Source organism: Rhinolophus sinicus, linkage group LG01 (genome assembly GCF_036562045.2).
Source record: "Rhinolophus sinicus isolate RSC01 linkage group LG01, ASM3656204v1, whole genome shotgun sequence".
Classification (NCBI taxonomy): Eukaryota; Metazoa; Chordata; class Mammalia; order Chiroptera; family Rhinolophidae; genus Rhinolophus; species Rhinolophus sinicus.
In genome coordinates this window covers 38097605-38111191 of record NC_133751.1, presented here as the reverse complement: position 1 = coordinate 38111191, position 13587 = coordinate 38097605, and the positions used below count along the sequence as shown (strand labels likewise).

Below are 13587 nucleotides of genomic sequence, written 5' to 3'. Positions count from 1 at the left end.
CAAAAAGTTAGAAACAGTTTAAATGTCTATCAATAGAAAACTGGTTTAAATATGGTATAGCTGTAAGGTGGAATACTATGTCGCCATCGTTAAAAAATCGGCAACTCTCTATATACAGATAGCGAAGAATTTTCAGGATACAATGAAAAATGATAAGAACATTCAGAAAAGTGTCTGTAGTATTCTAACATTTGTGTAGAAAGGAAGGAAGACGTATATATGCTTATAGACTATTTCTGAAAGAGTGTGGAAGGTAATAGGAGTTGCTCTCAGGGAGTGGAAATGGTGGGGACAAAGAAGTGAAAGAATTTTTTTCATCATATAATCTTCTACTACCTCTTAAATTTTGTACTATGAGCATATATTATCCACTAGAAAATATAATTGGTGGGTCCTCAGAAAGCTAAACATATAGTAACTATATGACCTAGCAATGCTATTCCTGGAGGATATTATGCTAAGTGAAATAAGTCAGACACAAAAGGACAAATGATCCCACTTGGAGGAAATATCTAGCATAGGCAAATTCATAGAGACAGAAAGTAGATTAGAGATTTACCAGGGGTTGCAGGAAAGGGAAATGTGGTGTTATTGCTTATTTATCACAGAGTTTCTGTTTGGGGTCATGAAAACATTTTGGAAATAGATATCATGATGGTTGCAAAACATATGAAAGTAATTAATATCACTGAATGGTACACTTACAAATGGTTAAAATGGCCAATTTTATGTTATATACATTTTCCCAGAATAAAAAATTTAAATAAAATAGAATTTAATTGAAAGAAAAGTATCTTCTGCAGCTTAATCTCTTCCCTACTGCAGGCTTCCCAGGAAGGAACATTCTTCTACCCTGACCCCATCCTCTGAAAGCAAATAGTACCGAGTGCATACCATGTGCAAGGATCCTTTGTTGGGCATTGCCCCAAATAGAAAGATATGTGGACATGTGTCCTGTATTAAAGAAGAGCTTATCCTATAGCCTAGTTAGCCAACATGGGTCACTATTGTGTAAAGCCAAAAGAGTGTGAGACGATGGCCTGGCATTGTGCCATGGGCATTTAGAAGCAGGAACAAACCAATTTTGACTGGAAGATCCAGGATGGCTTGACTGGGATAGGAGCCTTTTAGGCTATCCTGGAAGAAGTGGGTTTCTGCCAGGCGGAGAAGACTCAGAGAACAGATAAGCCAACCCTCCTTAATCGGGAGGTGCACCCCTGAGCAAGGGGTCAGTGGACCATACTGATTTTGGAAAGGCAGCCGAGGATGGTGTCAATTTTTAAGTGTCCAGTTTAATTTGTTTGGACCTTTAACTATTGGCTATGAGGAAATAGCTTATGCATTCTTTCTATGACTCGTTTCCGCAATCCCGTTTACCATTTAGGGATGTCAGCCTCTTACCCTTATCAGGCTGATAACAGTTTACATTTTGTAAATGGTTTATTTTCCACCTCAAACTATGTTTGCCATCTAGTGATTAATCCATGCCATTGCAACAGTCTACTTCAGATACTTGTTTCTCAGAACCACCGTTAAGGTCACAACCTCCATACGCTTCTGTTGGCTGTCACTTCTGCCCTGACCTTCACTTTCACATGTCCTGATACATACATTGGCATTTAGAGACATCAATAATGAAATATGACCCCTCAGAGAATAGTAATAAGATCTACATGAAAGCAAAATATAGCTGTTTAGATGAAAAGGAAGTTTAGAAATTAAGTATTATGAAAAGTTTAAGTAGGATCTGATTTGAAAATTAACCAGTAGCAGCATCTTTCTCTCGGATAGACACTGAGATTCTGACCACAGCGGGTACCACCGTCATTTGCAGGCTTTCTCCTTCTGGTGTATTTTTTAAATGGAGACAAGGGTTTGAACAGTTTTGCCTCTAATAGGCGATACCTGTTTGAACAGAATTCTCCAAATTTCTTTCTGAATGTAGATCAAAGTAGGGAGCCACACTTTCTTCTTTTTGTTCTATCACTGAGTAGCAACAGCTACCCAAAATCTTTTCTTTCAAAGTCTGTCGTTAATCAGTTGGGACAGTGGGCCAAAAACTAGTGTGTTATATATGCAGGGGATGTAAAAATGTCAAACAGAATTCTTGAACCCAGGGTAACATTTGCCCAGGGTAACATTTTGCCTCTGAATGAGAGTTTCTAAACTATGATGATTTCTGCATTGGCAAATACACTGGGTGGGCCCAGTAAGTCTTTTTACCCCTGAGATCTAGGCTATGGGAACTCATTTACTGAACAACTGTTAACTGAATGCCTGCTATTCGCCAGGCTTTGAGCTAGGTACTATGGAGAAAACTTGTTATGCATTAAACTATTACAATAAAGGCTTTTTTAAAACATTGTTGTAACCCCCTCCATTTCTATGGCATCCAAGCAAGGCTTTCTTACAATGAATTTTGCCCTAGGAAGGATTATACTGTAGAGAGATAGTGGGTACAATTGCCACTTTACTGCTAAGTTCAGCTTTGTTTTCAGTTTTTTATGAACTGTCAGCCTGGAAAATAGCTTCTGGCTTCAATGCAGCAGCACCCCAAAGCCCTTAAATGTGATAGAGTATATTGTAGGAAGCCGTTCTTTTAGTCTCTGAAACCATGTGACCTGCTTGGCTGTCATGTTAAACTGTTCCTGGATGTATCTTTTTTTTTTTTGAATCTCTCTGCATCTGACTTTTGCAGGGAAAGCCAGAGATACCGGGTGTATGTTGTGACACCACTTCTGCCAGGGTTTGAAGGAGACATTTCAACCGGTGGAGGAAACGCTCTCCAGGCAATAATGCACTTCAACTACAGGTGACAAAGTTCTACACTCGTCAGTTTTCAGCTTTCAATCAGCCATGTATACAAGCTGGTGAATGGAATGGAAATGTTTGTCCACATCTACTCAGTGGGGTGTTGAACAGATGAATACTTTCCTTTATTTTACTTTTGAATCTTGGCCTGTTTACTAGTTGGTAAGGTTTCAAATGCAGCCGAAAAATCGTAAATGGTAGGCCTAGGATACATGGCACATGTAACAGAACTAAAATATTCATCTCTTTTATATTCACTTCTGAGTGTGTGCAATATGTGTGTGTGTGTGTGTATATATATTTATATATGATATATATGTAATTTTTATAATATATAAAATATATACTATAGAAATATACATATAAAATAATATACATAATATATATTATATAAATACATAATATAAAATATATAGTAAAAGGTCTCATCTCCATTTATGATTATTATATATATACTAAAGAACTAAAATATTAGTCTCTTATATTCACATATATTGTATACGTATATATATTTTTATATAGTAGACATATAGATCTTATAAATGGAGATGAGGACTTTATATATGTATGTATAAAAATATATATAATATGTATAAAATATTGACTTTTAAATTATCATTCAGCCACCAAATAGTTCTTGAACTTTCCATATTCTTTTCAGTAAGTAAAGAAAAAAAACCCGAAATGCTTAAAATGCTATGATTTGTGCATGTTTATGATTCTTTAGGTAGCAAATCCTTCAACGAGACTGGTAATATTAATCTCTGCTAGTAAGTGAAGCATGACGGTTCTTTCCTGTCTTCTGCAGTTTTAATTCTGTTTTCTCTACCACATTTTTGTTAAAATTGTAGGGAAAGTAGTAAGTCCTATTCTTGATATTCTAAAAAGCAGAGTTTCCATGTTCACTCCAAAAGGCCCTTGAGGCTTCAGCCATGGCCAGTGGAGCATTATGAAGAGGGCTGAGAGGTAGTAGCTCGTGGGCAGGTGTAGAGAGGAGGGGTAGACAGTGATGGAAAGGCAGCCCGAGTTCTCTCTGGGTCACTTACCTGGGAAGGAGCATGGGCGTGAAGAGGTACGTAAATCGACAGGCCTGGGCACGAATCCAGCTCCCAGTTATGAGCTCTATGACCTGAGATGCAGAAGAACCCTAGTCAGTATCACACTCGCATCAGTCAAAGCAAGGACCGGAACCTGGCTATTTTCTTTTAATAGCCCTTGTTTTTCAGAGCCGCATGTACTGTATTTCCCTGAAAATAAGACCTAAGCAGAAAATAAGCCTTAGCATGTTTTTTCAGGAGGACATCCCCTGAACATAAGCCCTAATGCATCTTAATATAAGACCCGGTCCAATATTTGGGGAAGCACAGTAGTTGTTTCTCACCTTTCTAATCAAACGCTTTTGGGGGTGGGGGAAAAGACAAAGGAGACCTTACCCAGAACCCCAGTGTGTAAAGCAGATAAGGGTTCAGGTCATGGTCAAATTGCGGGTGGGGGCTTAGCTGCCCTACTGCTGGACCCCTCCCCAGAGGCACCCCTTGTAGGATCTGAGGGTCCTCTGTGCAGACAGAGTTTGAACACACCATTGTGGTGGAAATTCTTTTTTTTTTTATCCTCTTGTTTTTTTCTGACTTTTCAAACTTGCATCTGTCTGCCAGGGTTTCAAGTAAAGATTTTTTTCGTTGTTGTTTGTTTCCTCTTGGGTAATTTTGCCTGATTATACTCGGAGAACTTTAACTGTGCCTTGGTCTATACACTTGGATTGAAGATTTGCCCATTTCTATTATTATCTGATTTGTAACATGACAAACAAAGCGTTTCAAGTATTTAAGGCTCTGACATAATGTTTAATTGGATTTTATCCACTTTATTTGCCGTTCTAATATTATTTTTGGAATACTGTCAATTGTAATTATTTTCTGTGACTATTTTCTTGGGTTTGAACCAGCTGAATGAAATAACATGCTTGGCTTTCGTTCAGCAACCAAAACTGTAGACTTTTATTATGCAACTACATCTCTATTTGCTGGCATCAGCTTTAATAATATCAGCATTTCCCAGGCATAACTATATTTTTAATTACATTCATAGAGCAAGCAGATGGAGCATAGAATTTTTTGTTTTGTCAGTCTTTATAATTCATCGCCTATTATCAGAGTGTTGAGAAACAAAGTCATTAGTAGAGTCAGTTATTTGAGACTATGTTTTTCCCTTTAAAGGGCTTTGCCGACTTTAGAGACAGCCCAACTATAATAATCCCTTTAATTCCGAAATTACTCTGCTAAGTATTTGCCCTTTTCACCTCTGGAAGCAATGTGATTTCTGTAAGTATTCTTATCTGTTGAGGCAGTCTAAATTTATCTTTGCTGTCACCAAATTTTCTGAGAGGGAAAGTTCATTGATAATCTATCATTTAAAAATAGCATCTCTTTCTGAAATCTAACATCAATTTTATAACTTTTCCATTTACTCACCTCAAAATGGCCAACTACCTTGCCTCATCAGTAACAATACAAAAGTGACAATAATGTAGTTTTTTAGCTTTTAAAAAAATCTATGTAGCATCTTCTTATAAAAACACTGTTCTGTTTTTACTTGGATTAGGACTAAACCCCGCAGATATATTCCTATTGGGATTGGTTTCTTTGGGACCTCCATAATTATTTCTTTCCTTTCCATATGTTCAGAACCATGTGCAGAGGAGAAAATTCCATCCTTGGAAAGTTAAAAGCAGAGCGTAAGTAACTACTTTTTTTTCCTCCATGGTTGTTATGGGGACATAACAGTAATTATTAATGTTTTTGCAGTGTGATTATAAGACACTATTGATAAAAGGTATTCCACAAAATGCTTAACCGGGGTAAATTACTTATTCTCACTAACTTGTCCAAACCAGTGTTCAAATGAAGACAACATGACTTGAGAAGCATAGGTAAGAAAAACTGAGAGTATTTTTATTATTTATTTTTATTTATTGATAGTAATTGTTTTGATAACAAGTGGGATTTGTAAGGAACATCACAAGGACCCTACATGTATCTTCTATTATGGTCCTTCACTACCGTCCTGGCTAGTAAGCAGGACAGGTGTCCTTCCTGCTTTAAAGATGAGGATATAGATGCTACAAGGTTCGCAGGTATTTACGTGGCCTCCTATAAATGTAGAAGTCCCATGGTCTAAATCTTTTAGGTTATTATAGTGCAGGTAAATAAATAAGAAAAAACACAGTCATACCTTTCACTTCTGTAATTCTTCGTATTTTCAAAAGCACTTTCTCTGATATCCTCTTAATTGATCCTTCTATACAGTTCTTAACTACAACACATTGTAACTGTGGGTTTACTTATCTATATCTCTGTGAACTGACTCTGAGCTTAGCACATAGTAGGTCCTCAATCATGTTCTATACCCTGTACAACAGGTATGAAAGATTCCACAAGAAATAAACTGGGGCCAGAACCCAACTTGTCTGACCTCCAGTTCAGATTGGGTCCAGACTGTGAAAACTTTGAGGGCCAGATTTTATCCAGACTAGACTTTATTCAGAAGAAGACAGGATGAGATTGATGGAACCCTGTGATTCCTGGAATGAACTCATCAAAGAGGTGTTTATATGAAGAGTCACTTACTATTGGTAAACAAAGTAGACAGAGACTTGGGGCAGGTGAGCGAGAATTGGTAATGGAAAGAAAGGTTATGTATGAATAAGACTGTGAAGGAAGACTTGAGGGGATGTGGAAACAGAAGAGTAAGGGAGATGTCAGATAATCATAAGGGTTTCAACCCAACTGACCAGGAGAATGGAGCTGCCACAGGGAGGTCTGGAAAGGTCAAGAGGCGCCATCACAATTATAATGCCATGTGGTATGGCCTTCAGATATACTAATAACCTCAACTGAGGTTTTTGAAGATTTTATGCACTGGATAATATATCAGAATGGGGGGAGAAAATATTATTCCTTCCATGTACGAGTATGTGTATTTTTCACTTAAAAATAATTAGGGCATCAGTAAGAATGGCATAGTGAGCATCTCCAAAAATTCACTCCTACATAAAAGCAACAAAAACACTGACAAAAATTGTCCAAGCCCCCTTTTTCCGAACTCCGGAAATTAACCAAAAGCTTGCAACAATCTGTGGTATGTTTATTCAAGAAAGACAGCAGAATCTTGGTAAAAGCAGCAAGCTTTTTGGCATTTTAATTTGCCACATACCCACCCCTCTCTCCTCAATTGCACAGTAGCCTTGAAAAACAAATCATCACTGTGAAAACCAGCAGCCTAGCAGCCACTGAAAGGAGCCAAATGGGTTATAAGCTCCCATCCCATGATAATTGTGAGAATTGTGATAATTTGACCTGACAGCTTGAAAGTCTTTAAAACAGTTAGTTCAACTATCTTCAAACAACTAAAGGAAATGATATTTAAAGAACTAAAGAGAAGTATAAAAACAATGTCTCCTCTCAAATAGTGAGTATAAAAAAATAGAATGTCTTAAATTAAAGTTTCTATAAAAGTTCTTTTAAAAAAAAGGAACCAAATATAAGTTTTGGAGTTGAAAAGTATAATAATTGAAATGAAATGCACATTAGAGGGGCTGATAGCAGATCGGAGGAGGCAGAGGAATTAACAAGCTTGAAGATAGGTCCATTGAGAATGTTCACCCTGAGGAACAGAAAGAAAAAAAAACAGAGGAAAATGAATGGCATCTTAGAGACCTGTAGAACATCAAGCACACCAGCATAATGGGAGTGCCAGAAGGAAAGGAAAGACAAAAAAGTACTGATAGAATATTTAAAGAAATAACGACTGACAACACCCCAAATTTAATGAAAAACATGAATCTACACATCCAAGCTCAACAAAATCCAAGTAGGGTGACGTTAAAGAGATCTACAGCAAAGCACCTCATAATCAAACTAATGAAAGACAGGGACAAAAAGGGAATCTTGAAAGCAGCAAGGGAAAAGCAAATCATCCAGTACAAGGGATCCTCAATAAGAGTAACAGCCAGTTTCTCATCAGAAACCATTCTGTCGTTTTTTTCCTTGATAATGTCCATTGGAGCAAAAAAGTTTTTATGTTTGATGAAATCCAATTTATCTGTTTTTATGTTTTTGTTTTTTGGTGTAAAATTCAAGAAACCAGTGCTTAATCCATTATGGAAGAAAATGTGTGCAAATTATATATCTGATAAGGGTTTGGTATCCTGAATATATAAAGAATATTTACAAGTCAACAATAAGATGAATAATCCAATTTTAAAAATGGGCTAAGGATCTAAGTAGATATTTATCCAAAGAAGATATACAAAATAGCCAATAAACACATGAAAAGATGCTCAACACCATTAATCATTAAAGAAATTCAAATAAAAACCATAAGACACAACTTCATACTTACCAGGATGGTTATAATTTAAAAAATAAAAAAGGTATTGATGTGGATATGGAGATATTAGAACCCTCATACATTGCTGTTGGGAATTCAAAATAGTGCAGGCTCTTTGAAAAGCAGTTTGGTCATTCCTCAGAAATTAAACAGGGTTGCCATATAACCCAGCAATTCTTTTCCATAGTATATACACAAGAGAGGGGAAAACCCATGTCCACACAAAAACTTTCACATGAATATTTAGAGTACCATTATTTATAATAGCCAAAAGTGGAAACAACCCAAATAATCCATTAACTGATAATTGTAGAAACAAAATGTATATACAATGGAATATTATTGAGATATAAAAAGGAATGTACTGATACATGCTCCAACATGGATGAACCTTGAAAATGTTATGCTAAGTGAAAAGAAGCCAGACATAAAAGGCCACATATTGTATAATTCCATTTTTATGAAAAGTTTTAATAAGCAAATCCCTAGAGACAGGACAGTAGATTAGTCATTGCCAGGATCTGAGGAGAGAGTGGAATGGAGAATAACGCCTAATGAGTATGGCATTTCTTTTGAGAATAATAAAAATGCCTTGAAATTTGAGAGTGGTGATGATTATACAGCCTTGTGAATATAGTTTTAAAAAACACTGAATTGTACATTTAAAAGGAGTGTATTTTATGGTATATGGATTTTTAAATGATTTGGAAGCTTTAAAATAGTGAATTAAGCTTTTAGTACATGTATATAATTGTGTGTATGTGCACATGTGCGCATTGAGTGCTCAATAATTTTTCACTAATAGTCTTCTCAGTGTAAAAAACTTTAGAAACAACCTTCAGCATAGGACATGTACATCACCAATAATAAGTACTTTCAAAAGTTGTATCTAATTGCATCTAGGACACAGAGGATTTACCAGAGCATTATCCCTATCTCGATTTTCTAATGGCTTAAAATAAAGATGATAGTGAATTAATAAATCTCTAAAAGTTATATCAATAAAACAAAATCAGGAAAGCCATTCAGTACTTGACAGTGGCTAGTAAAATGCAAAGGTGAGATTATGGGAGAATAAAAAGTCAGAACAAGCCTATTTAGTTTCTCAACCATAAAAATGGCCTGAGCTTATTATAAAGCATTTCCTTTGGTTCTGGAACCTTTTTCTGCCTTTGCCTATTCAGGGGAAAAATTGGATTTTAATACAAGAAGCAATTTCAATGTTAAGCCCTGTTATGAAAAGATTTCCAAGAACCCTGGAAACAAGTCAAAATGAGGCATGTCAGTGGGGAAAATATTCATACTCTAGAAGAACAGATTAATTACATAATGCCCTTTTTTGAGGTAAACGTTTTATTGTTGGTTTTGTTCTCGTAAATGCGTAGTGGGTTTTAAATACATGAACTAGCTAATCTAATTGGATAGAGAACTATAGTTCTCTACTGTTTCAATTCTTTAGAAATAACAAAACTGCTGCTGTGACTATGTTACAAATCCTGAAGAGAAAACCAGCAGCTATTAGTGTATAATTATCTGATACTCCAACCTTCAGGGATTTAGTGTTTAATTGAAAGTATTTATCATTTTTATATTTTTGGTGAATTATGACATTTTAGGAACCAATTTAGTATAATTTAAAAGAGGTCTAGCGGTATTCAGTCAGGATTAGAAACGTCTGAAGTGCTACTAGTTTTTAAGTAACAAAAGCCTGTAACAACTCTTGAAGTCCTTTCACAAAATTTTCTTATAAACATCGAGTCTATTATATTGAATTTCTCATCTTTTGAGGTATATTTGTACCAGTGTTTATAACAGATATATCCTAGGGGCCTATATAAACCTGCAGATTCTCAAGTACCTCTGTGGCATATAATTTGGAAACCTCCCTGATATTTTTCCTTCTATTGCTTCATATTAATACTTGTACGTGCTTCTGGGTTTCTCATATTTTCTTCAATGGACACTTGTTGCCTCATATCCTCACACAAGTTGACATCACCAACTTTGTATTTATTGATTGTTGAATCAGTTGTCTTCACAGAATAAAGTACTGACTGAAACAGTTTCTTAACTTGCCCTTTCTTCTTTTCATATAGAGTGCGTGGTGGATTTATTCACAGCATAGGTGGATTTGACAGGCCACACTTGAAGTCATCCAAAATGTCTACTTTCTGGTTAGGAACCCTTATCTTTCTTTCCAGTTCTGTTACTGTGTTTCCCCAAAAATAAGACCAGGTCTTATATTAATTTTTGCTCCAAAAGACACATGAGGGCATATTTTCAGGGAATGTCTTATTTTTTCATGCACAGTAATCTACATTTATTCAAATACAGTCATGTCATCTTCTTCTGGAACATCATCATAACGTACTAAATGCGTCCGTCTGGCTGACGATCCTAACTGGGGCTTATTTTCAGGGTAGGTCTTATTTTCGGGGAAACACGGTACTGGAAATAATCCTTAGCTTTCTTCTTAAAGGCATTTTTCACGAAGAAATAAAGTTTTTATCACTTCATAAGAGCTATTTTATAGTCGAGGATGAATGGGAAGTAGGTTGGAATGTGGACTGTGAGGCTTTCCAGCTAGTTGGATCCACTGCCGATACCCTCCAGTTTTGCTGTGGAATAGCACAAATCTGTGCTTTGAAAATTAAAATTATTACATGTTTTAAACCCTCAGGCTGCTAACAAGTAGTCAGTATTATTAATCTTTAAAACATATTTTTAAATAATTTTTGATTTATACAGAGTTTCCAGAACTGCCATATAACCTTCATCCTGATTTCCCAAATGTTGTTTTACCTTTGCTTTATCATTCTCTCTTAATAGAGATATGCATAGCTCAGTGAGGTTTTTTCTCCTGGACCATTTGGGAATAAGTTGCTATAATGCCCATTTACCCCTAAATACATAAGTGTGTGTTTCTTTTTTAAAAAGGACGTTTTTAAAGCAGCTGTAATTCAATTATCCAAGTAAAGGAAATTACCATTGATGTAATATTATCTTGTTTGTAGACCTTATTGAAATTTTGCCAGTTGCCTTACTAATATCCTTTATAGCAAAGGGGGGGACTGTTTTTGTATTTCTGACACAGGATTTAATCACCAATTATGTTATATTTAATTGTCATGTATTTTTATTTTCCTGTAATCTGAAGTAATCCTCAATTTTTTTTTTTTTTTTTTGAGAGTGAGAGGAATTTCATGAACTTGATATTTTTGAAGAGTTATTTTGTAGAATAACCTTCAATTTGGGTATATTTATAGTTTCCTCACGATTAGATTCGGGTTATGCATTTTCAGCAGGACTATCACAGAAATGCTGTGTTCTTTGCTCACTGTATCAGGAGGAACACGATGTTGATTTGCTGCAAAACTCGCTGTGTTAACTTTGATCACTTCAAGAAACTGGTATCTGCCAGGTTTCTCTACCATAAAATTACTATTTTTACCTTTGTATTTAATAAGTATTTTGTGGAAAAGCACTTTATGTCTGTATAAATATCCTGCTTCTCATCAAACATTCACCCACAGGTTCGAGCACACGTTAATTATTCTTCCCCGAATCAATGATTACTACTCTGATTCAATTATTATTACCATGATAGTTGCTAAATGCTGATTTTCTAATTCCGTCATTTCTTCTATATTTGTTACTTTCTTCTAAATTTCTTAGTTGGAAGTCCATAAGGAAAACTTTCTCTTCTTCCCCATTTATGTATTTATTCTTGTATTTATATTGGTATATGGATTTATGGATGCCTATTTTATTCGATGGCTCATAACTGTGATGCTCAGTTTGCATCCTCAGTTTGATGAGTGAGGGTCTTTTTTTTTTAAATTAAATTTATTGGGGTGACAATTGTTAGTAAAATTACATAGATTTCAGGTGTACAATTCTGTATTACATCATCTATAAATCCCATTGTGTGTTCATCACCCAGAGTCAGTTCTCCTTCCATCACCATATATTTGATCCCCCTTACCTTCATCTCCCACCCCCTCCAACCCCCTTACCCTCTGGTAACCACTAAACTATTGTCTGTGTCTATGAGTTTCTGTTTCTCGTTTGTTTGTCTTGTTCTTTTGTTGTTTTTGGTTTATATACCACATATCAGTGAAATCACATGGTTCTCTGCTTTTTCTGTCTGACTTATTTCGCTCAGCATTACACTCGAGTGAGGGTCTTTTGAATGAGCTATTATGGGTTTTTGACTTGTTCCCATCAGCCTTTTTTTCTTGTTGGCACAACAAGAGTTCCAGACTCATCTTTCACATTCTCAGAACGAGCCTTGGAATCAGCCATTGCTCCAAGGAACCCAAATCCTTTTAGTGCAAAATGGAATTTAGAAACCAAAGTCTAGGTGCTAGATATGATCACTGCTACTGCTTTAGGCCTTTAGTATACACACTTTATCTATTTATATCTATGTGTCTGTCTGTCTGTCTGTCTGTCTATCTACCTACCTATCTACCGTGTTTCCCCCAAAATAAGACCTAACCAGACCCTTACCTCTAATGTGTCTTTTGGAGCAAAAATTAATATAAGACCTGGTATTATATTATATTATATTATATTATATTATATTATATTACATTACATTATTATATCATATAAGACCCGGTTTTATTTTACTATAATATAATAATTAACACTTATATGATAATTAATTTTTGCTCCAAAAGATGCATTAGAGCTGATTGTCCGGCTATGTCTTGTTTTCGGGGAAACACGGTATCTGTCTATCGCTCTCTCTATCTCCATACTAATACCTCTAGCTCCAATCTCTGCAGGATTCCTTCTAGCCATCTCTCTATTTTTATCTCCTTTTTCTTACAATGAGAAACCTGGCTTCTATTATCTACAATATATGTATTCATTTCCTCAATCCTAGAATACACAAAAAATAGTTTCAGCATTGCTAGCCCATACCACTCACTATGAAGACTAAATCTACTCACTAGAATTCAATATCTGTTTACAGTTCCTTTTTGTCTTTAGCCTAAGGGTATACATATATCAAAAGTCAGTGTTCAAAATATACTTGGATTATGTTATTAATTTGAGTATGTTATTAATTTGAAGTATAGTTAGCTTCGGTTGCTTCCGTTTATATTCCATTTTAGAATTTTTAAAGTATCTTTCTTGATTTTTTTGAGTGTGTGCGATATACTTCCAATAGTCAGAACTATTTTAAAAAGGCGTACTTAGATAAGTGTCACCCCCCTGTGCTTTCTTTCAGTTTCTTCCTCATGCATCTTTTCCACCCTACTCCCAACCCACTCTCTATTAGTAACCAATTTTGTCAGTTTGTAGATTGTTCTGGCTGTGTTATTTTTTGCACAAATGAGCAGATATCATGTATATTTTCTTATTTCTCTCAACCTA

The 13587-nt window shown here is 35.5% G+C and overlaps 1 protein-coding gene across 8 annotated transcripts in view; it reads left to right on the top strand.

The window, feature by feature from the left end:
* Positions 1-13587, top strand: part of PLD1 (phospholipase D1) — a 180299-nt gene that overhangs the window by 144572 nt on the left and 22140 nt on the right. For all 8 annotated transcript variants that reach the window (XM_019735181.2, XM_074327913.1, XM_074327908.1 and 5 more), the window contains 2 exons: positions 2699-2812; positions 5496-5545. In XM_019735181.2, coding sequence (XP_019590740.2) covers positions 2699-2812; positions 5496-5545 — 164 coding nt within the window. The remainder of the gene's footprint in view (positions 1-2698; positions 2813-5495; positions 5546-13587) is intronic.